Source organism: Miscanthus floridulus, chromosome 3, assembly GCF_019320115.1.
Source record: "Miscanthus floridulus cultivar M001 chromosome 3, ASM1932011v1, whole genome shotgun sequence".
Classification (NCBI taxonomy): Eukaryota; Viridiplantae; Streptophyta; class Magnoliopsida; order Poales; family Poaceae; genus Miscanthus; species Miscanthus floridulus.
Window position 1 is genome coordinate 51,469,315 of NC_089582.1, and position 25,714 is coordinate 51,495,028.

At 46.8% G+C, this 25,714-nt stretch overlaps 1 protein-coding gene across 2 annotated transcripts; it reads right to left on the reverse strand.

The window, feature by feature from the left end:
- Positions 1 to 7,873: 7,873 nt before the first annotated feature.
- Positions 7,874 to 10,681, reverse strand: LOC136545712 (homeobox-leucine zipper protein ROC6-like). Of its 2 annotated transcripts, none has more exons than XM_066537699.1 (7): positions 10,592 to 10,681; positions 9,925 to 10,488; positions 9,704 to 9,796; positions 9,357 to 9,593; positions 9,073 to 9,253; positions 8,537 to 8,928; positions 7,874 to 8,443 (listed from the first exon to the last, which is right to left on the reverse strand). In XM_066537699.1, exons 1-7 carry the CDS (start codon positions 10,595 to 10,597, stop codon positions 8,036 to 8,038), a joined length of 1,881 nt encoding a protein of 626 aa, XP_066393796.1. In that variant the 5' UTR covers positions 10,598 to 10,681; the 3' UTR covers positions 7,874 to 8,035. The 2 variants fall into 2 exon arrangements, with proteins under 2 accessions (XP_066393796.1, XP_066393795.1); XM_066537698.1 differs by having other exon boundaries at positions 8,537 to 8,940.
- Positions 10,682 to 25,714: the final 15,033 nt, after the last annotated feature.

Sequence of the window (25,714 nt, forward strand, 5' to 3'; positions counted from 1 at the left end):
GGAAACCTTTTGAGCCCACAGATCTCCACCTGGGATCTCTTAACGCCGTGCCATGCGTTTCTCCTCGATGATGAAGAAGACGTCATGGGCAAGGCTCCTCGCGGGGCTCCTCATCCTTTAGGATGTTAGAGGGAGTTCCGTGAGGTGGTTCTTCCACAGGCTTCTTCCAGACATCGTCCCTACTCTTGGTGAAGATCCAGAGGTGCGGTGAAGGTTTAGTTACGCCTTTGTCCGGGTTCCACGCTTCACGAGATGTCCATCGCTGAGTGCGGGCATAAACCTACACTCATCGCTGAAATTTGGCTTATGCTGATTTGTTGTGAGAGAAAAACACTGTTTGTTCGCTGAAAAGTACTGCTGAAGTAGTGCTAAAGAACAGGACCAAGGTTTTTGTCATCATAACTATAGTTGCTGATAGATCCTTGTTATTGTATGCATGGTGAATGAAAAGTGTAACAGAGTTAATCGAAAAAGAATATCTTTTGTTGATTTTGAACATTGTTAGTATCAATATTGTACAATTATGTCACCATCGGATATAAGCATCGTTGAAACAATTGTATCACCGTCGTTATTCGCCGTTAGGTGCTAACATCTTCTTGCTGTAACCTATAAAAATAATGTTCATAATATTTTGTTCATTTCCAACGTTCAATTTCCGTATGACACACTCGTCATTAGGTGCTGTGTACCATCTTCTTTAAGACCCAATCACCACCGCCGGTAGCCTTCACCGCCGGTATCATCAATATTTGTATGCCAGCGCGAGACTCCCATGCGTTTTTAGAATTTTGGCGCCTTTTTAGTTAGCCTACAAAGACCACTACCCACCCAGCCGCCACCCTGTCCGTCTCCTCCTCAAGTGCTACTATTCCTCACCTACTCATCGGCGTGCAAGCCACCACTCACCGCCGATAAGCTAGTGCTCCACGCCAGTGCGCCATACCGGCACGCCCGCACAGATCCACCGGTGACCAGGCTGGTACTCATCACCGCTGTGGCCGCTCGAGCTCACTGCTGCAAGATCCAAAGGTAAGGGTAATGCTTTCTTGCACTTCCCTTATCCATGTTTCTTGGCTTTTTATTCCCCTCTTATCTCATCTGAGTACGAATCAAGCTTCCATCTGATCATTAAGGAGCTCACGAGCATATCCCCTCAGATGCTCCTACTCTCATTTAGGCAACAGCGCTGCCGCTTCCATCGCCGGCCCCGCTCCACAACATCCTAGTCAAGATGGAGGAGGAGGCCACCAACAAGAGGAACGAAGTAGACATCCTCATAGACGATGTCTTGGTCCTTATCCTCCACCACCTCACCTCCCGCACCTTGTGCAGCTGCAAGTGTGTGTGTCGCTCCTGGTACCATCTCATCTCCGAATCCGAGCACCGTAAGGAGCTACCTTAGTTTGTCGCCAGATTCATGTATGGCAACTAGAAAGGCAAACACCGATTCACCAGCTTCACCAGTGATTCCCCCTCCTTTTCCTTCTTGTCCTTCCCCATTCAGGATTTAGTCATCTTAGATTGATGAAGAGGCCACTTCCTCTGCTGGTGCGTTGGGCTTCGCTATGTTGTATGCAATCCGGTGACTAGCAAATTAGCGATACTGCCACATAGCAACCTTTGTTATGGTTCAGCTCGCTTGGGGTTCAATCCCACAATCTCCTCGCACTTCCATGTGGTAGAACTGTGGGTAAGGTCGCTTGGGGTGTTAGTTGTCAGTATCTACTCATCCAAAACTAGAGCATGGATGTGTAAAGAATCTGAATGCGGAGAGGATATTCTAGTATGCAAATTTTTAGGAATTATGTTTCTTAATGGTTTTATGCACATGCTGGAGGTGTCCCACATAGTTGTTGTTGATATGAAGGAAAAGACATGGTGGAAAATTCTTTGGCCACCAGGTCTTGCAATGTCCATCCATGGAGATTAGGGTCAGTTGTGTCTATGTATTACTGATATTTTCAATGCGTCTGACCTTTCAATCTGGATCCTTAAAGACTATGGTACTAGTAAATGGACATTCAAGCATACGGTGAACACGCTGCAGCTATTTGGACTGAGCAATATTGGATTCAGTTCCGAGGCTGCTAATGCGGACTACAGAGTGAATGTAGTTCACCTAGAATGGAATTTGATTTTCTTTGTTGGGGAGGATAGAACATTGATGGCATACATGAGCCGCAGAAAAGTTCATGTCCTCCCTATCCAGGTCGTCCGCTATCATAAAAGTACCAGGATTATTTATTTGAACGTACCTCACTATATTCCTTATGTTCCCTTGTTTATGGAGTCATTAGCAGAGCAGTAAAGATTCATATGCTGTATTTTATTGTTAGGACATGTCTTTGTTCAGGTAGGGAGTTGTTTTGAGTCTATATATAGTCCAATTTTGACTTGGTAACTAAACCAATGGTATGTTGAATATTATTAATTTTGTTGCTTTGCATTGTGCAGGTTTTAGAGTTTCAGTGCTTTTGAACGATTTTCCTGCAATGGCTATGGGAGAAAGAAGAGGGGTTCTATGCTGCATTGGCTGCCAAGCTGATCAAGGAGTGCCAATCTGAAAGAGCGGAGCATGTGGCAGAACCTCCTAAGGAATTGGGCCCACATGCACCTATCGTGTCTTAACAGACCTCGGATAGCGTACACGAGTTCCCAACAACTCAACGGGTCTGTCGGGTGTCCTCGGGAAACCCGAATCATCCATGATTCTCTTTTCAAACAGGATCCCAATCACAGTCATTGCAGATTACAACATTTTATTCAAATATATACCAGAGTAAAGATAGCGGAAGTCTTAGGATAGTATTATTACAAACCAGTTGTTTTCAAACTTACAATACCATAAGTATCATACGACCATAGTAGCGGGATAATATTACATTAACTTTATTTATCATACAAACTAGTGCCTTGTCCAAAGACCTCATTACTCCTCATCATCATCGTTGACTTCAAACACTGACATGCAGCAGGGACCAAAACAAGCCTGCGCATGCGACTCACCTGCAACAAGGGTTAACAAACCCTGAGTACAAAGGTACTCAACAAGACTAACCCGACGTAACAGGGTGTAAGACTTTAGAGATGCAGGGATTTGGGGCAAGGTAAGGATGTAGCAAGATTCAAAAGTTCTTTGCCAAAAGCTTACTATCCTTCATTCTATTTTCAAGTTTACCACTAAGTTCTTTTAGTTCATTATCTCAACTAAATATACATTTCCCATATTCCATTCCTTCTCATTCCATTCTTTTTCTCATATTTTAGTAATTCACCAGTACTACATTGCTTCTGTAATGAATCGAGTCTCCATATCCGCGGAGCGCCGGCAATTCGAATTGATTCAAGTCCCAGCTGGGGATTCCTTATCACACGACATATGTAGAACTAAATCTTGCATATATCAACCTCGCTACCGGATCCTCCTATACTAAGCCGTCTCCACGCCACCCGAGAGCACAGCACACCTCAAATCCAGCCACATTCCAGCCACGAGGGTACACGCTACTCCCGCCATCTCTCCACTCCTAGTGCGCGGGCATTCGTCTTAGTATCGGATTAGCCGAAGTAGGCTTACCAGAGTATGTGACCAGTACTACAAAGTGTCTCGTTCAGAAGATCCACAATGAGTGGCCTTTAAGCGACATAGTCGGCAACATTACCCACAATTCAAGATAAGTCACCCGACTAGTCTCTAGTTCATTCAACCTTCTTTCTTTCTTCGGCCAGTATGCCATCTTTGATTGTATCAAAACTTTTACTTTGAAAGCCTACCATAAAGCATACTAAGCAATTTACGCCTTTATAAATGAAAACATCTTCAAGGATGGTAAACGAGTAACAAGGTAGGTAATGCATCAAGTAGGTAATATTTGAATTGATCAACTTAATGCAATAAGTAACATAGGTGATAAACTTTTCAAAGTAACAAGGTAATGGCTTAATGCATAAACCGGGGCTTGCCTTCGTTGACGATTTCCGGTTCCGGATTAGTACCACAATTATCAAATCCCGTGACAACCGGGGATTCTTCCAGAACTTGCTCAACTAGAATCGTTTCGTTCTCGGGTTCTACATGAAATAATAACATATGCTTTAACCTGATGATAATGTAAACATGATGCTTTCACGGCACATGAAATGTAAAAACACCCACAAATGATTTGATTTCGCGGTACAGTTGCAAGCCAACAAAACCAACCTGTAACCCTATCATTAAGAACCACACATGTGACTTGACCTAATGGATCTTGGAATCCTACTAGTCACAAAATATGACCAAAACAAGATCCAACACTAATCAAACACTTAGGGTTTGCTTTTATCTATTTTTGAATTAATTTGGAATTAAGCCCAAAAATAAACTTGTTCCAAATGACCTGAAAATTTTATGTAAGCTTCCTTATGACAAATTAGTGTACCAAAACAAATTTCATAATTTTTGGAATTATACAGTGACCTACAAAAATCATGGAAATTGCATTTTTCAATTAATGGACTGAATATTTGAACATTCAAAATTTATCCAAATTTCAAATTTCAAATTTTTAAATCATACTAGAACATGTACAGAAGCTACACAAAAATTTTCAGAATTTTTGGATGTGTAAATAAATTCCTACAAAATTGCAAAATTGCTGCACTATTCAAAAATCAGAAAATAACAAAGCTCTATGTTCTTCCTCAGCTTCACTGACAGCCTGGGCCCGCTGTCAGCGACACAACGAGGACGCACGGCGGCGCTGCCATACTGGACGGCCAAAACGCGCCGACTGCGAGTCTTCGGCGAGGTGGATAGCACCAAAATGATCTACACCATCCTACGAATCTACCCCAGTCCTCAGAACGGCAGTAGGCACACCGGAGAAGACCCCACGCCGGCCATGGCGGCTCGAGCACGTCGGCTCACGACGTAACCCCGGCAAAACTGCGGTAGCGTCAAAAGCGAAGTGATAAACACGTTCAGGAGCTCACTGTGATCACGATGGTGGACTCGGTGCAGTCGGAGATGGTCTGGAGCAGCCTGCCCACGGTGAGGGCAGTCGCGGCGGAGCTCCGACCGGTCACGGGGAAGACGGGTTGCGCCGGGCGATTCCGGCCAACACCAGCGACGAGAGCAAGTCGAGGAGGAGCGCAAGACCAATGCGATCACGTTGACGTAGCTGGGAACGGCTGACGCGGCTCGACGAGGCCTACGGCGAGCGGCGGAGCTATACGGTGGCGGAGCAGAGCAGAGGGGAAAACGATGACGACGGCGGCGACGGTGGCTATTTATAGCCGGGATGAGCTCGCCCGGCTGCGACAGCGCACGACGGAGACGCCACGGCGACGGTGACGTGCCTGCACGCGGGAAAGCGGCGAAATTTGATCGGCGGTGACCCCCCCGCGTGGCGCCGGCGGCAAGCAGTGAGGTGGAGATGATTTTTGAAATAATTACAGAACTGCCACTGCATTCATTTCTCAAATTACTCAGAAATTTTCTAAAGAAGTTGAAAATCTCCAAAAATGAAAGTTGTTCAATTTTTCAAGTACTACAACTTTGGTTTAAGAAACATTTTCAAATTCTGCCTCCAATTTGAAATTCAAATTTGGGGTACATTTAAAGATTTGAATCATTTCAAAATTACTCCAAATTTTATATGTAAACTTGAAAAACTTTGAATACCAAAGTTGATCTTCATAAAATAATCTCCAACTTTGCTTTTTGCCTCAACCCCAAATTCCTCATGGATTTTGAATTAATTAAAAGGGGCAAAAAGGACTTTTATGATTTGAATGTGAATTCAAATTTGATTTGTCTTCCTTTTACTTAAATTTTGATTTTTGACCAGTAACATGGCCCATTAGGGTTATTTGAGTCAAATGACACATGGTCTCACATGATCACATGAAATTTGACCCTTGTGGTCATGATCTTTGTTTAAGGTTTTTGAAACACATCACATGAAATAACAACATTATGAAATAAAGATTATATAGTGAATGCATTCAAAATTTTCTACTATATGAATGCTTTGCAATGCACATGATGACATGTCAAATTTTAGTATTAGGTCAAAACACCAGAGGTGTTACAGAGCACATCTACCTCATTTTAGTTATGTAAGTCTGTAGGGAGCAGAACCTTTATTATGCTATCTATGTACCGCTTATGTTAATTCATCAGTTGACACAGTTGTTGTGTTAGTGTCGAGCATTGTTATTATAACAAGTACTTTTCGTTGTGGATATAATGAATGATGTGTAATGATTATATCTGTATGGTGTGTGTTCAGTAAGTTATTAAGGCCCAGCTGAATTAGTAAATATATTATGAAGACCCGGTGCAATTCTGTCACCGTCGGATGTAAGGGCCGTTGGTTATTTTATCATCACCGCCGTACCACTCGCTTTTGGTGAAGCAGACGGCCATCACCACCACTATTCGTCTGATGTGGCAGGAGTCAATAGTGCATCACCGCCGAATAGTTTAGTAACCCAACACTGACTAAAGGATCATCACGGGCGGATCGTACTGCAACACGATGGTGACCATGCCCTTTGACCTGACGGTTCATACGCTGAAGCGATGGTGATGTTCGCCACGACACAGGTGGGTCATGCTCCAATACGACGGAATAAGGATCTGATCACGAACGGATCATAAGCCATGCGGCGGTGTTAGTGCATACCCACACATGCGGGTCGTGTTTCAATGCGATGGAAGTAAGGACCTTATCATGGATGGATGATAAGCCAATACGGCGGTGTAGTGTACACCACAGTCGGTCTCAGATACCGATGGTAATGGCTATGAGTATCACTGCCGACAGCTTACTGCCGAGGCCGAAATTGGATTGCGATATGGGTTACAACGCTGCTGTGAAAGGTGCGAGTGTGGATGGTTGGAGGCCACAATGAGGGCCTCCTCTGTGAATCCAGACATGTTCATGATAGCATGGTACATGTCTGCATCGAGCAGGCCCAGTCTCCCTTAGGGCATTGGCAACATTGTTGGCAACATCATTCATGGTTGTCATGAGTAGGATCTCATTCTCATCGAAGTATGACCTTTTGTGTTTACCTCCACCATTGGAGGTCAACACATGCCTTGTGCCCTCCCCCAACTCAGTCTTTTTCATCACCCCCTTGATTCACTGATGTGTCTTCCATTCTGCCAGCAGCACTGTCAGCCTGTATAAAGCTCACCCCAAGAGGTTTATTGGACCCATGGGCAAATCGGCCTATTGCCATGCCGCTGCCAAAGATGGTTTCCATCTCAGCATAGAACTTGATGAAGGGTGTTGAGTAGCTCAGCATCTTTAGGATGATCATACAGAAAGGGAAATCAAGGAACCAGTTAGCTAGTCAATGTATTTGTGAGCTTGTTAAATATGTGAACAGAATATTTACGTTCAACACTTACCATAATGTGCCCAAGATAGTGATAGTGGTCAAACATGATTGCAAAAGTATCCTCATGATACAGGGCAAACATGCTTGGAAAACAACTTGTGCATGAAGGAGGCAAGAGCCCAACCACCCAACTGCTAAACCAGGCATCCAATCAACATAGTATTACATCTGGGGCCTAATCTGGCTGAATTTAGCCAACCAATAATCACTCATTGTGCCAACCAAGACACATCTTAACTTAGATTCTCAAATGGATATTGATACGAACAACCTCCGATCAATTTAAAATTGGACACTGCCATGAAACTTACCTGCTCTGCAAAATATCATGACACCAAGGCAAACCGAAAAACCTGATGGCAAGCTCATAGTGAAGAAAAACTGAAATTTTCAAGCAACAAGTACTAGTAACCAGATCACTACAAGAAAACATTATGACAAACCATCCTAACATAATCCATATTATTAAACCAACACAAATCCATGACAAAAGCAATAAAATGGAGAAAACGAGAATGACGATAATGTTCCGAAAAGGGGACTACCACGTCGATAACCGAGTCTAAATGTTTTTATTCTCTCGGCAAGTCTCAAATTTGGTAGAAGCATTATTCGGCATTGTGCCCGACCCCTTGCATCAAGCTGGGATGACGATGTTGGCCTTGACGGCAGCCTTGATCTTCTTCAGTGCATGACAGAGCAGCTTGCCAACGTCGTCGAAGGCCCCATCAGCAGCATGGTTGTCAGACGGGGATGAGCCGGGCAGCAGCGCCTGACATGCCATAGTGAGCAGGGACCCAGCAGTGTTGTCGCGGCCGACGGGAGCGCTGGAGGAGCTCGGAGCATGGCGAGCCCTGCCATGGCCGTCCGGAAGGATGGCGAACCCAGACGGCATGAGGAAGACAGAGGCGTGGTCGCCACCGTCCATGACCGCACGCATGAAATCCTCTTCGAGGGGAGCGTAGACCACCATGGAGCATGACGCGTCGGTGCACGCCTGTTGCAAGATCAGCACCTTCTTGCTGTTGGTTCCATCGGTCATCACCTGCAACAGAATTGAATCAGATAGATATATATCCAGTGACTCTTTGCTGTGATAGCATTGCTAGCTAGAACGTACTGCAAATAATGAACTCACATTGGAGTATTGCACGGAGGCAGCATTGCCATGGAGATGGCCCGTGGCCACAGAGTAGAGCTCAGTCACCGCCTCGCCATTGGCGAAGACGTCCCACTCGCCGCGGCTCTGGCCATCGCAGAGGTACTGGAACACAAGCTGCGGCGGCGTGTTCGGCAGCCACACCGTGGTGCTGGAGCTCAGCACCAGGTCAGCCACGCTGCCGGCTTTCTTCCAGGTCACCATGCGCACAGCTGCGTCAGTCCTTCTGGCGCCTGTGCCAGCGCTAGCAGGCCACTCGTAGAGGTTGCTGGACGGCTGAGTGACGGGACCAGAGACAGCCGAGTAGAAAACCGTCATCATCCTCTGTGCCAGCTCCAGGATCCCCCTCTTCCCCATTGACGAAATGGCAGCTGCAGTGGAAGCTTTCAAGAACAAAGCCGATACATATATCGCTCAAATGTTACTGTTCCCAGCTAATTAATCCAAGAGTATATGAAAAGTGAAATCAGAGGTTATATATGGACAGTTTCCTTGTTGTCCATGACATGACTCACCTGTGTTGTCGTTGTCGCCTCTTGGGACCTGGATGGAGTGCAGAACAGCGAGGTATTCACACTGCCTCTGCAGCGACGCGAGCCAGCGATGCGCGCCGAGAGCCTTCCCAGAGCGGAGCAGTGGCCTGAACATTGTTGGCACTGCGGTCTCGTCGTACTCCGCGTGGACAACCCATGTGATCTGCAATGCACGAGGGAATTTCAAGCTGAAGGTCTGAATTCTAAAATATAATTACTGTTTATGGAGGGATTGTAGTAACAAGCTGGAGTTGGACTGTACTTACCTTGCAGTAGCCATTGCCCATGTCCTCAATGAGGCAGCCGGACGGCAGCAGCCTGCAGCCTGTGTTGTTTGCAACAGCGGCGGCATCAGCGGTGCGGCTGCCTAGCGGTCCAAGGATGCCGTCGACGGACACGTTCATCACAGCCCACTGCCCCTCGGCCACCCGCTTGTTATACCTCAGAAAGTTGATGCTGCGGTTGAGCAGACGTGGCGACTGCACCCACAGCTCTGCGTTCATCTGCAAGTGCTCGATCGGTGCTCCACAATGTCAGTTGAACGACCAACACATATATCGCTGGCTAAAAAAACACAGATGTCGAATGGAATATGCATGCGAACCGAACACACCAGCTGAATACGTGAACCCAAGACGCCACCGGAGATGGCACCATTGGCGGTCACACCAGCCACGATGCCGGGGAACATCTCAGACCAGCGCTTCTGATCGACAAACAACACAAACACGAGCACCAAATTAAAGCCACTTTAGATGCATATTTAGCAGTGCGATTGCTGCAGGAATGCATGGATGGGAGAACGAAGATGTGTGTACATGTGCACGCACGTACCGCGTCTGTAAGCATGACGATGAGGTCGGCGACAAAGGCTCTGACCATGCCAGTCTCCCTGGTGGCCTCCATGATGAATCCGTCCGGGCAGAACCCATGGTGCACCGGGAGTGTCGCTTTCTTTTGGTACCCCAGGTAGCTGAGCTCCTCCCCGTCGGGGGTGGGCAGCCACAGCGGCTCCCCCTTGGTCGCGAGCAGTAGGAACTGGTCCATGGCAGCCTCCGCGTGCCTGCGGAGACGAGCAGCGCGGTCGGCCTTGCTGGCCCCTTCGCCGACGGACAGCACAGGGCGGCAGGCGACGACTGCTGGTGGGCGCCGCTCGGCTGGGGGTGCCGAGCGCAAGATCTGGTTGAGCAGGGCGGTGGCGCGTATGCACTCGACCCTGAGCCTCATGTTCTCCATCAGCAAGCGCCGGTTCTCGGCCGGCAGCTCGGCGGGCACCATTGCGCCGCCGCATGTGAAGCAGGAGTTGGTCAGTATGGCCTTGCGAAGCGACATGTTCTCGGCCGTCAGTGCAGCAGTCTCCCGCTGAGCCGCCTTGCTCTTCTGCACCACAGCCTTTGCCTGCAGGAATTTTGAAAGAAACTGCAACCGTCAGTTCTTTCCACTACTAGCTGTACATTTGATCATGCATGGAATGGAATGAAAAGATGTGTGTGACTGTGACCTGCATCTGGGAACGCTGGTTTTGGAACCAGTACTGCACTTGCCTGCCCTCCAAGCCGATCTTTGCGCCGAGCGCGCACCGTGTCGGCTTGTCTGGGTGGTCATTCTGTTGGTATGCACTGCACACACACAAGACAAATATAAAGGGCTAGGCACTCAAGCAATTAACTCCAAAGTAATAAACCAAGCAAACATTAATTAATTATTTCTCGTTTGATTTAATTGGTTCTACTGTATTACGCTCTGAGTTCTCGGATCTGCTCCGGAGTGTGGCGCTTCTGGCGTTTGGACGCCGTCTCGGGCTCTAGAGTGTAGTCCTCGTCGTTGTAGTCTTCATTATCAGTGTAATCAGTGTCCTCATCAGTATGAGCATTGACCTGCTGCTGCCCTTCCTCCATGGCTTTCCTTGTACTAGCAGATGAAAAGGTATGATCAGTGTCCTCATCACTATAGTAACTTTAAAGGGTAATGTTACTATACTTCCGGTTACCAACTAGGAGGTGATACTTCAATACATCTGAACCATTGATTTTTTTTAATTTTATAAATTAATTAGTTAAATAAATAAATATAGCCTAAGATATGATATTCGCATCTGACAATATCGGTATCCTGTATTCGAATTCGAACTATTGGAAAATAGCGCTATCCGAATTTCTTTTCCCATCTGTATCGATGATATGTTATGCATGATACAACTATCAATCCTATATCATGGTGCATGTGAACCTATCAAGTTACAAGGTTAAAGTTGGCCATGATAGGGTACCACAAAAGTTCTTTTTAGCAGGTTCATAATGTATACACCGTTACACTAACATACAAATTTCTATCTTAAAATTGATTAAAAAAAGTACACAAAAGTCATGTCGAGGAATACGTCAAAATCGTTAAACAAGTCATGTAATAAACATGTAATGTTAACTATGGCTTTGAGTTATACATGTTCCATGACAGTTCGCTAACTTACCAACTGTGGCCGGTGGATTATATTTATGTACATGACATGTTACCAAATAATATGGTTTGTTATAATATTAACTAGCAAAAATATAGGGACATTACACGTTACATGCGTGATTAGAAAAACATGTTATATGTGTGAAAAAAATTGGCAACTAATGGAAGTTAGGGAAAAAACACGCACATGAATCGAAAAATCACCGCCTAAGCCTGACATGCCAGCTAACACAGGAGGTACACGCGACACTGTTAACATGGGGGCGTTACATGCATAAAAAGCTAATGTGTCGTGGTCTTCCCTTTCTCAACACGTTTCCCCCCTTGCTACAGTAGATCAGAGCGAACCGAGGGTGAGTGCTTTCCGGCGCCAATCTCGGCGGCTCCCCCTCGCCTCTGGTGGCCTCTTCGGCATTAGAGGGTGGGGGAACCTCGATTTAGGTGGTGAGCGTACATATCATATGCTACTAACTGAAGGTAATAGATGATTGTATTAACTGAAGGTAATAGATGATTGTAACCATGCGATCTAATTAAATGAATGTCTCAGAATTGTTTTAGACTACCATAGCAAAATCCAACTTAAAAACACAAATAAAAATGAAAAAATCATCAATAGATACCTTTGAGGTAAGCCTCCCTTCCCTTCACCGGCACCGAGAAGAGGAAACTATTGGAATATGGTTCTTGAAAATTGGAATAGCAGCAGCCGCGGGTATTTAACAATGTCTGTGGCCATGGAAATTACTAAATTGCCCATAAAAAGTTGAAGCACTAAATACAATTAAATATTAATATAAATATAATATAATATCTGGAAGCAGATAGTTATTAAGTGATATAGTACATTATTCATACTACTAAACTATGATGTATATATACATACATACATTAATTTTATTGAATAATCTAGATATCATCATCTTTGGCATTTATTTCTTTAGATGGTTCATTATGGGATGCTTCATTCTTGGTTGTCATAACTAGCACCATTTCACAACTTCTTATTTGCTTCACTGTGAGTTATAATTTCTTTTGGCAATGCTTAGCTGTGTCCAAACTAATGCCACCAATTTATCATAAGCACCACCGAGAAAAGATATGCAACATTAATATATTTGGTTTATTAAAAGCACCCTCTATCTCCTCATTCTAGAGAATTCTGAGCATGGGTGGCTCTTGCGCATAGTGACACATGTCATTGTCTATTTTGTAAAAAAGGCCTCTACATTTGAAAAATTCAAATCGCCGTCTGACTTGTTCTCTCTAAATGGTAACCGTGTTTGGGTATTTTATTACTAGAACCTTGATGTAAATTTTATTTCAATGTGAAGAAGCCAACATTCGGTAACCTTGTCATTTTGCAGCAACCTCCATGAAGTTTTGTGGAGAGCCCCATACAACGGTATAGCCCAACCCTAGCGCAACACACAGTCTCATCTTTCGCTCCTCTTTATCTCTTTCTTAGGACCGACAGCATGAGTGGCAACATCCTGGCTTGGCAGCAAATGGGAAGGTGGGCTTTACCGTGAGCATCGTCAGTCTATGAGGGCATTCAACAACAATCTTGTTCTTGGGAGAGTTGACGATTGAATGTCAAGGGATCAACACAATAATGATCTTTGATTGGGAAAAAAAAAGGAAAACACAGTAGCATATTTGAAAAATCTCTTGCAACATGGTGTGCTAGCGCAGCAGATGTAACATCCTAGATGTTAAAAAGCTACTAAAATTCTGATCATAAGCATCATCAAGCATAATCAACAAGCATTGAAGCATTAATGCATTTCATGTTGCAAATATAGCATTTATATGTTGCATATATCGTGTTTCATATGTTGCACCAAGTGATGTCTATGTTAGTGATTAAGAATATTTATGAATTTATATATGTGAATTTACTTAAACAATTAAAATTTTGTTAATATAAACTTTGTATTTTAAAGTATGCTCTTTTATATGGAACAAAAGTTTGTTCGAGTTTCCAAGTCAAAAATAATGAAATTTGAGCTCCAAAAATTGAATTAATGCTGGCTCCACAGTCATTTTGATGGCTGTCCCTGAAAACCAGTTAATAAGTTCAACTTTTGGAGATTTGTTAAGCCAATTTTCATAAATAAAACTTGTGCAATTTTTGTACCATGAATTGGTGTGAAGTGTGGACTTTGATGTTATGCAATTGCTTGTGATGTTTGTTTGATGACTGATCACTAATTAAATGCCAAAGTTTGCTAATCAAAACAATTTACAAAACCCTAAACCCGAGTTCAGTTTGGCAGTTTCAAAGTACCTATCTTCTTAATTCTAAATCTTCAAAACCGTCAACCTTTTGGTGTTGATCCTTTAAGTAAAGTTGGAGATCGTTGATCAATGAAAAACTTTCCTTAAGACCGATCATCACGTTTCTGTGTAAAAAATTTTGAGAAAATGAGAGGGAAAAGGGCCGTCAGACATGAACGGTAGGCACCGTCAAGCAGCTGCCACGCAGCAGCCTGCTCGCCGTCGGCCGCCGCCCTCGCTCACCGCCTTGCACACGTGCGACGCGCAGCTTCTTCCACGGACGGCTCCAAGCAGCTGCTGGCTTGCCCCGAAGCCTCGTCCGCACCGTTTTAAGCCACCCCGGCTGCCGTCTCCTCCCTTCCTCTCTCTATTCCGCCGCCAGACAGCGAGAGCTCGCCGACCAAATTCGACGTGCTTGCTCGCCCTCCATCCAATTGCTCGCGCCTCCAACTTCGTCTCGCCCTTGCGCTTCGCCTAAACACGCTCGCGTCACCTCTCTCCACCACAATCACCCTCGGCGTTGTTTGCCACTGCAGCCGAGCCGCCATGGTCGCCATGGGCACCTCACCGTGGTCAGCTTGCTCTGGAGCTCCTCTCGCCACCCCAGCTTTCGTTTTAGCTTCACCTTGATGCCGTGACGCTCACCGACTTTCTAGTTTTCCTTTCATCCACAGGACGCGCCAGAACGCGACCTCGCCGTCCAGTTCGCAGTGCCGTGCTCGTCCTCACCATAGGCAGCCGCATCCACACCGCCTCCGCTTCAACCATCAAGCCGAGCATGCTCACGGTGAGCTCCTGGCGCTGACCATGCCCTCCATTTTATCTCTACCGTGCCCTAGTGGCCGGAACACGTCGCGCCGCCGTGCTCTTCCCCGCCGTGCCGCCATGGCCATGGGCATGCTCGCACGAGGCCTTAAGTCATTCAACCAGTAATGTAGGCGTGTTTGTGTGAGTGAGGCGAGTGCGCTGGTGGCCTCCTCGTCGCCGGAGACTTCGTCGCCGGTTGTCTCCGCCGCGCCGGAGTGTCGCTGGGTCGTCGTGGTCGCTGCTATGCTCGCCGTGGAACCCTAGGTATTCAACCAGTACCTTAGATCGATGCGCTAGGTCGTGGGGTCACGTTGGTGCCCTCCCCGTCGCCAGCCGACTCGCCGCTGCTGAGTTACGCCGCTTACCCGTCGGCACGGTCACGATCAAGGCAGGCAGGGTTGGTTCGACCACGGGTCCTGCGTGTCAATGTCTAGGGGTAAGGGTGAGCTGGGTGAGAAAAGTTTCCGCCGGTTTATTCTTTTTTAGAAAATGATAAAATGTGCTGATTCTTGTTTAATTCATAATGAAATAATTAAAGGCGATAAAAATATTAAAATTTTTGTGTAGCTTTGTTATGATGTGCTCTATCATAGAAAAATATTAGTTGATCATGATAAGTAATTCTGGTATGCTTAAAAATTACATCTTTTAATACAAAAATGCTTGTTGTATGATTTTTATAAATAAAAGTAATAATCCTTTAATCATGAAACTTTTTTTGTAATCTTAACCTATTAATATCTACCTTCACAAAAAGTTTAGTACTATTTTAATAATTCTAACTTGGTTAATTAATTTAAGTATTTTTAAATGCCTTTTGCTTTAATTAATAAATGTTAAAATGATTTAGGAAAATACTTAAATGGCTTTGGTGTATTTTGGGCATTGTTTGTGGACCTTGGAACACCCAAACCCTTGTTGTTCCTTGGCAACTTAATTACTTTCCTTGATGTGTTATAATCAACTTATTTATATAATAATTAAAATAGCTTAATTAATAATTAGTTTTATGAGTTCCTTATAATGATCATGAGTTAGGATAAATGTGAGTCACTTGCTAGTCCATGTTAAGCTTAAATACTTTCATGATAACAACTAATTAACTTGTTAGTTAACTAACTAAAATGTTTTTATGATAATAACCCTAGTTTCTTGGTGAAGGAAAGTTGTACTCAACTACTTAACTTTGTTTAACTTCTGTTATGCACTTGAATGTCTCTCATCATGCATCATGTCATGCATCCCATCATGTTAAGCTTACATCATTTATTACGTGTAGTGCACGAGAGTGAGAAGATTCATGTTGATCAAGTTTCAGAGAAGGTTCATCCATCTGTGGTGGGGTGCCAAGTATAACTTCTGGATCTCTCTTTGGAATCTAACCTTCTCTACAACATAGGTAAGCCCGGAAGCAAGCATAAACCCTTCTCTAGTATTTACAAATATTTATTACACTTTAAGTCTTGTGTGATGTGCATTAAGTAATTAGGAGTTGGTCAAATACGTTGCTGCATGACTCCCTTGATATTCAGGTATCCCTAGTGTTACCCCACTAGTATATGTAGGTCAATACCTCTAATGCTTAGTAATGCTTAGACTTTGATAGAAGTCGAATGATGGTTTCATCGTTTGTGGGAAATAGGTTTTACCTTGCTCTTCTCGGCTCTGCTTCTGGGTTGCGAGAATACCATGATAAATGATGACGTTTAAATTGAGACCGGGCATGAATTGATGTTATGGAAAGTGTTCTTGGGTAGACAGGTTCAGCTAGTCATGCTCGTCCCGCCTGTGTCAATTGAGGACTGATCGTTGTAGGCCCTCTTGTGATCATGACTTGTAGTACTGGCCATATACTTCGGTAAGCCTGATAGCTCGGCTATTCCATTATGAGAAAGGACAACCGTGCACTGGGAGTGGAGAGATGGTGAGAGTAGCGTGTACTATAGGATCTCTGGTTAGCCTAGAGGGGGGTGAATAGGCCTGTTAAAACAAAACTTGAACAATTATAAAATTCAACTCACGGCACTGCCGGGTTAGAACAACAACACTACCGCACCTATAGATAATCTAGAAGCACAGTTCAAAAACTATGAATCGAAACTTAGATCAGAGAATTTACTGAGCTTCCTACAGGTGTATAGTTCACAGATCGACAGCTAGAAATAGTTGGAGAAGCTCACACAAGTAGATCGATCACAAACCCTAGAAATCACCTTAACAATAATAAGAATGACAACAAAGTAAATCAAGCACACGGTGATACAATGATTTATCCCATGGTTCAGCTCGCCACTAAGGCTTGTCTAAGTATATGTTGTTGAGGTTAGCCACTAAGGCTTAGGGCTTTGCAACCCTTCCTTGTTCTCAAGTCAATAGACTTAACTCTTGAGATGAGGGGTAAGTTTACTAGCTTCAAGAGATGGTTACAAACCTTCCGGGGCTGCCACACAAGTTGGCAAGCTCCACAGGCGATGCTCTAGCCGGCTAGGAGCCAAGTTCCAAGAGTAACAAACACAACCACTGGCCAAAACATGAACCAAGTGCTCTTTAGAGTTGGGGAACAAGCAGATCTGCTCTCTAATCAAGTTTGGAGCCTTTTTCTCTCAATGATTGATGGGAAATTAAAGGGAAAGCTTGAGAGGTTAATGGCACCAATAGAGGAGAGAGAGAGAGCACAAGTCTATTTTGTGTCGGTCTGAGTAGCTAAAGGTCAAAGAAGGCCATTGTGAGGGTGTGGAGGAGGTATAAATACCTCCCCCACTCCCAACGGTCAGATGAGTCATGGTAGTGCCGCGGCCTATCTGTGGCAGTGCTGCTTTGTGGCATAGCCGCGCTTCAGGTGCGACACTACCGCACCAGGCCAGACAGCAAAGGGGAAGGGAGTTTTGAGCTGGCTGTCTTGGCTAAACTTTGAGGATGCTTTAGTGTAAGATTGAGCACTTGGTTGTACATGTTACCTTAAGCATTATGTCCCCCTTTATAGTATAGCTTTCCTATACTCAAATTTGAAATATAAAATAAAATAAACCTCCATTGAGCTTGATGCCGTCACCTTTTGTAATTGGGGCTCCTCCGTTATGTATGGCATCCTCATAAATGAATCTCCTGCTTGTCATCTCGCTAAATCTTGTTAGTCCTCTAATTGCGTGGTCATTATCATCAAAACCCACAATTAGGGCTTGATTGCACTTACAATCTCTCCCTTTTTGGTGATTGATTATAACCCAATTAGAGCTCATAAAAGATATGAAATATAACTGAGATTTTTCGAGCCATGGGTGTAGAGACACCCCCTAAATGTGTGAATTGAGATTTAAATTCTCAAATTGGTATTAGAGGCCAAAATTCACACTTTAGTCAAAGTAATAGGGCTCCCCCTACATCCATTCTCCTATGGGGTGTTGCACACTATGTCAAGAATATCAACGTGACGCGAATAACAGTTCATGCACTCAAGGATTTACTGAAACAGCAAGGCGTGGTACTGCCTCTCCTCAGCCGCAGCACTACCGCACAGCGGCACTGTCGGGCTAAAAGTGCGGCACTGCCGCACTTACTACAATAGCATAGATAAACAAGCACCACAGAACAGTTCATATAAAAAATGATAAGCATTCTAGCACAATTATATAACAAGCTACTACACACAACGATACATGTCCATATCCGATACAATATAGAGTACTTAGGTCGCATTATTAAAATAAAATAGAGTTTTGAGCGGCTCTCAAACTCACTTCCTAATCAACTACTCTCAACGGATAGGACAAGAAGCTCCAGCTGCTGCATACAATTGGCATCGAAAAAAGATTGACCCTCTAATTTCTCCCCCTTTGGCATAAAGCACCAAAAAAGAGAGACAAAGAGAGAAGCCATCCAACTCACTCCTCATCTTCTTTGATGTTCTCCCAATCGACATCATCTCCACCAGCAGCACTGTGGTAGAACCACCCAAATTATATGGCCCACATGTGCCCATCATTGTCTCACAGACCTCTGATTGTTGCACATGAGAGCCAGATAACTTTGAAACCCTGAATCATCCACATTTTATAACTCATACAGGATCAACATGGAGTTGCCACAACATTACAACATTGGGTACAAAAATAACTTACATCAGAGTGCAGAAGAATTATGATAGTAGATTACAAAATATGTTCAAGTCAAATTTATCTTAAGTTCCAAAAGATGAGTAGAACTACAGAAGCAACTTAAGTGTAGCATCTAAAGAAGAAGAGACGACCAGATCATGTCGAGCCCACTGACACAACCTCGATTAGCAGCACAAGTCAGCTCCTGCAACAGGGGTCAACAAACCCTGAGTACTTGAGGGTACTCAAAAAGTCTTACCCGACTAAAAGAAAAGACTCCAAGGGCATGCAGGTTTAAAGGTAAGGTAGAAGCAAGAATAACTTTTGCAAAAAAGCTTACTACAAGTGGGTCCTTACTTTCAACGTTTTAGTTGCGAATTAAGTTCTCATCGGTATCCATTTAGCACTTGGTCTAAATCAATCACTTCATTAAGCATCTCATCCCATCTCAACTTATATCATCTCATATCCATCAGTAACCATGTTTCATTGATTAACTACGATGCAGGTCAGAGGATCGAGTCTTCATCTCCGAGAAGCAACGGTGATTCCAATCTATTTGGCCCAGCTGGGGTATCCTTACCACATGACATATGCAGGTCTAAGACCTAGATATATCAACCTTCACTCGGATCCTCCAAAACGTGAACCAGTCTGCACTACCTGAGAGCATAGTACTCCACCTCCCTGTGCCACTCCTGGTGGATCCACGGGATGTGTACATGCTACTCTCACCATCTCCCACGCCTGATGCGTAGTTGTATTACACATAATGGAATAGCCGAGGTATCAGGCTTACCGAAGTATGTGGCCAGTACTGCAAAGTCATGACCACACGGTGGCCTACAACGGTACGGTCCTCAATCGACATAGGCGGAACGATGCACAACAGGCTCTCCCCGTTGGCCTACCCACCAGAGACATATATCATGTTCTGTACCAGGACATTACCAATATCCCATACAAAGACTGACGGGTATTGATATTAGGGATACCCGGAGGAAGTAAGTTAATGGCCACGAACGTTAATTTGCTTGGATGGTCCAAGATGTATTTAAGGTCTCGCCCAACCCCGAGGACGCTAGCTCCATCTCACCTGACCCTGAGGGCATGGGCCCCGTCTCGGCAGACCTCTCGGGCGTGGGCTCCGTCTTGCCCGACCCAAAGGGCACGGGCCCATCTTGCTAGACCCCTCAGGCTCGGGATCCGTCTCGCCCAACCCTGAGGGCACAGGCCCTATCTCACCTGACCCCGAGGGTGCGGACCCCATCTCGCCTGACCTCGAGGGCGTGGCCTCTGTCTTGCTAGAACCCTCAGGCGCAGTTTCTGTCTCGCCCGACGGGGATTCATACAGCCTCCAACCACTATGGGTCTAGGAGTACAACCCTAGGGTCAAACTTCTAACACCGGGAGGGAAGCAGGCACGTCTCGACATGACCCATGGCCACGATAGACCATACCTGGGGGCTCACGTCACCAACAGTGTTGGGGTGCCAGTGCTTTGCTGCCTAATCCACATATGGCTCCTAACAAGAGTGCCTATTGACCACGCCGTTTGCTGGGACGGGATGGGATGCCATGACCGACTGACGATGCCTACGTATAGCACCAGTGACGAATAGGACCATGACATGGAGCCATCCCCATCATCATCTATAGGACCGATGGGACCCGCATAAAGGAGATGAAGGACATCGCAACCCTGGAGGCCTTCTTCTCCCTAGCTTTTCTCCTTTTCTCTCTCTTTCTCTCTCTGTAACTTGCGCCTTCCCCTTCACCTATAAAAGGGGAAGCAGGACGCCCCATGAAGGGGAGAGGCACGAGCACATGGCTGAGCAGCTGAACAAACTCTTAGCACTTCTCAATCCTTCCACCAAGAGACCTAGGATCCGCTCCCTCTCTCACCTAGCTGTAACCCCTACTACCGACAGTGCCGGTAACACGAGCAATAGCAAATTGGACATAGGGATGTTCTGCTCAAACCAGTATAATCCTTGTGTCCTCTGAGCACACCATTCGGGCCAGACGTGAAAACTAGAAATTTACTAGCTGGTGATCCAAAACATCGATAGTTGGTGCGCTAGGTAGGGGATTTTTGCACGTCTCGACATCCACATCAGGCCTCGGATGGCTAGTCACAGCGTCAGCTGGGTCCTAGGTGCACACATGTGCTTTAGGAGCCTGGACTTCATCGTCATGATAGCAGGAGAGTTGGCGTAGGCTCCTACCACAGTCCAGCCTCTCCACTCCATCAGCCTCGACATGATCGTCGAGGCGCTTGAGGAGCTGCAGCTGCACGCGCCGGAGGCCCATGTCCTTGGGAGCGACCGGCTGCTCGACTTCGAATACGGGAGGCTGGAGTGCCAACTCGACGCCTTCCTAGGACCCCAACCATCCCAAGAGGCGCTGCCTTACTTTCTCCTTTGCCAACGCCATGATGCAACTCACCGGAGGGGAACCGCTCTCCCTAGAACACCTCACCCAGGGCACCCTGGCAGCGTTCCCGTTCGGTCTGCGCAATGCTGTGGGGACCATTGGCCACCTTGTGGCACAACACATGCACCCATCCCCTACAAATGATGAGTTCGTAGGGATGACCGAATACATCATGAATCTTTTCACGGCCTTCTTGTAGGAGACTCAGAGTCGCTCTCTGACTCTGACTCTAGCAGGGGGAGCCATCACCCCTCGCGAGAATGTTTTATGGTAGATACCCTCGAGGGACGCGTCAAAAGTGTCCATGAGGGAGGGGCTACCCCACCAAATGACCTCGACGATGAGGTTGAGGAAGGTGCAGGGGCCCTTCCTCGCATGCGAGCAGAACAACTAAGGACACGACACTAGGAGCTCGAGGATACACGACTCCAACTCGAGCAGGAGCGCTCAGAGCTCGAGCGAGAGCTCGAGCGCCATGGAGACAGTGGGCATGCATGTGCCATGGCCCATAACGTGAACCAGAGGATCATCAAAGATGATGTAGCCCTCCCACACTTCACCCAGGCAAGCCAGAACATCGCTGCCATGGCGGCCTTGCTCTGAGGGCTCCCGGAGCCCATGACACCCAAGGATCATTGGGCCCATCGCAAGATCCGCACGCTGCTCGAGCATGCGGTGGTGCAGCAGGTGGAGACCTTGCTGTCTCAGTGATGCAAGCTCTGCGCCAGTCAGTGCGCGCTCTTGGGACGACATGTCAGGAATGTGTCTATCCACCAGGTGCCACGTGGTGGTGGGGGCGTGCCACGGCCCTGGTGCATGAGCGTCTCGGCCTCCACCATGACGCACATAACATCCTGGATGCCCGTAGGTGTGGACGAAGCGACGAGAGAGAGGAAGCCAGCCGTGGATACCACCCTCATCACGGTGGATGCTACGACAGTGGCGAGGACTGGAGCCCGAGCCCCGACCTACCGGGACCTCAGGCCTTCGGCCGACACATCCTCAACACTGCATTCCCACCTCGTTACCGACCACCGACCAACATCCCAAAATACTCCTGGGAAACAAACCCCAGACTATGGCTCGAGGATTACCGGCTTGCTTTGCCAAGCCGGTGTAGTAGATAGTGATAGTTTCATTATCTGCAATCTCCCATTGTTCCTAGCCGATTCAACATGAATATGGTTGGAGCACCTTCTGCCCAACTAGATTCAGAGTTGGGAGGACCTCAAGGAGATTTTCGTGGGAAACTTCGAGGGCACCTACACGCGCCCTAGGAACCCATGGGATCTCAAAAACTACCAACAGAAGTCCAAGGAAACTCCTTCATGAGTACATCTAGTGCTTCTTCCGGTAGTGCAGTGAGCTGCCTAATGTCGCCGACATCGATGTTATAGGAGCCTTCCTGTCTGGGATCACCTGCGAGTCCCTGGTTCACAAGCTAGGACATAAGGGCCCGCAAACCACCAAAGAGCTCCTAGACATCACCACCAGCAACACCTCGGGCGAGGAGGCAGTCAGAGTGATTTTTCACCATCCCAAGGGCAAGGCGAAGCGGGACAAGGACACCGGCGAAGGCGCCTCCAACCACCTCAACAACAAGAAGAACAAGCAGCGGCGCGAGGGCTCGCTTGTGGCTACTGCTGACCACAAGGGGGGTTGAAAGTCCACCGAGGGTACCCCAAACCACTTTGAGAAGCTGCTCGAAGGGCCATGCCCAAACCATGCCTTCCCCATCAAGCACCTATACAAAGACTGCACCCTCATGAAGCGGTTCCTGTCCGGTGGCTCCAATAAGGGGGGCATAGGAAGGAAACCAAGCCAGCGGCAGATGACATCGAGGGAAAGGACAGTGGTAGACGACTGTAGTAGCTGTTGCTGAACAGATTGTGCGCACCTACGAAAGGTGTCAATACTATGCTCGGTAGACCCACCTGCCGGCCCAAGCACTCCAAACGATCCCCAACACGTGGCCGTTTGCGGTCTAGGGGCTCGATATGGTCGGACCTCTCAAGAGAGCGCCCAAGGGCTATATGTACTTGCTTGTCACCGTAGACAAGTTTACAAAATGGATAGAGGCTCGAACGATCTCCGTGATCAAGTCCAAGCAAGCCATGCTATTCTTCCTTGGCATCGTCCATCACTTTGGTGTCCCGAACTCGATTATCATGGACAACGGCACATAGTTTATCAGGAAAAGTTCCTCTGATTCTGCAATGAATACCACATCCACGTCGATTGGGCCGCTGTGGCGCACCCCCGCACGAATGGGCAGGTCGAGCGCGCGAACGGCATGGTCCTATAAGTCCTCAAGCCTAGGATCTTCAACCAGTTGAACAAGTTTGGCGGACGATGGGTCGCAGAGCTGCCCACGATGCTCTAGAGCCTGAGGACGACCCCCAACCGGGCCTCTGGCTACACACCCTACTTCATGGTCTACGGTTATGAGGCTATCCTCCTGACTGACCTCGACTATGGAGCGTCGAGGGTCAGGGCGTACAATGAGCAGGGAGCCAAGGTGTCCCTCGAGGATGCCATGGATCAGCTCGACAAGGCAGGCGACGTTGCCCTCCTCTGCTTGTCTAAGTACCAGAAAGCATTGCACCGGTACCACAATAGTTGGGTGCGGGGTCAGGCCTTCAACATCAAGGACTTGGCACTCTGCCTCATCCAGACCAACAAAAACCCATCACAAGATGTCTCCACTGTGGGAGGGACCTTACGTCGTCGTAGAAGTGCTTCAACCCGGCACCTACAAGCTCAAGACCATCAAGGGTAATGTCTTCATCAACGCATGGAACATCGAACAACTACGTCATTTTTACCCTTAGCATATGCATGCACCCATGAAAACTAAAAATGGTGTTTCTGAAATACAAAAACGCTTTCTTTTTTGCTATCTCGTCCTTGATCCTTAGTGACACCCGACCCCAGCAATGGCATGGGGCCGGGCCTCACTCAGGGGCTCATAAGAGCATACCTATTTAGAAACAAACACTGTGCCCGACCCCTTCTCACATTAAGATCTAAAAGCAAGAGCTGTGGAAACAAACACTGAGTAAAGTTGGTCGGACTGCAAGGAACCTACGCCCTATCAACTACAGCGTTCTTGCTCACCAGCATGATCAGGGTTCTTTCATCCACACCTTAAGCTTTGTAGCCTTTACAATGGAAAAGGGTCAGAATGTAGTAATCTTTTTTATAAAACAAAAGAACTAAAACTTATTCATTTATTACAAGACCACCACTTTGTTTATCTAACTAACTAATTTTTTAGGGGGATGATCTCATCCTCCATCTTGGCAGATAAGTCCTATGCTAGAGGGGCCACCTCCTTCTCGATGTCCTCCAACTCAGCGTCGGAGTAGCCGAGCACGAAGCCTTGGCTCATCCTCACTAGATCGATGTTCTCATAGTGAGAGCGAGCGATCGCGAACAACCGATTGATGCCAAAGCGAAGTGCGCCCCTCATAATGTTGTGCGCCTGATCTATGGTCTGGACAACGTGAACCACAAGCGAGCTCATCTCCTACATCGAGGCTAGCTCGAGGTCGCTGCAGACCAGTTGGACTACGGTGCATAGGGCATCATGCTCTTCACTCTCCTTTAGGAGGGTGGCCTTCACCTCGTGAGCTCCTTCTCTAGGCTACGGTTCTTCATCACCTCTGCCGCGAGCCTACCATCAAGTCCTATCCAAGTCAAACGACAACCACGTCAAAGGACTCACCATAGGTTCTAGGGAAAAGGAAAACAAGGCAAACCAAAGGATTATCATCCATGTCCGCATGGAGCTTGCGCGTCTCATCACGTCGCTGGGTCACCTCGGCCTCTAGGTTCTAGAACTACTCCCGGCACTGATTGACCTCCATGGCTATTCTAGCGGTCATCGCTTCCGCCACAACCTTCAAGTCCTTTTCTCCCTGGAGCTCGCCCTCTAGGAGGTAGATCCTCTGTTGGGCATCGGCATGCTCCTAATGAGCCAGGTCATGTTCTATGTGGAACCCCTCTGTGGTTTGGAGCAGGTCGTCCCACTCCTTCTATAGCGCTCGGCCTCTGCCTCGTTCACATGTGTCCTCTCAAGCAGGGCCACGAACTTCTCCCTAGCCTCTTAGGCATCAACGTGAACCTCTGCTTCCTTGATCCAGAGATTAGCCAACTCCTAGAGGACGGGGGCGAGCTCAGCCACCTCCTGACGAGCGGCAGCGAGCTGTGCTTCTAGTTCCTCATGCTGCGGCTTCTCTTCGGCAAGGCGGTCCCAAACATCCTTCTCACGAAGAAGGAACAGGGACTTCTCCTAGCTGTGGTCCATGAGAGACTACAGAGAGGACACGAGTTAAGAGGCACAAAGGAGAGAGACGAACGTTGGAGACATGGACATGACGTACCTGGCAGACCAGCGTGATGATGTCCTACAGCGAGTTTAGCATGGTGGTCTGGTCGTTGACTGTGATCCTGACCCCCAAGTGAACGCGCCCCCACTCCCTCTCCTCTACGGCGTCGTCGAGGGCGAAGAGTTGTCACCCCTGAGTTCCACCGATCGACCCACC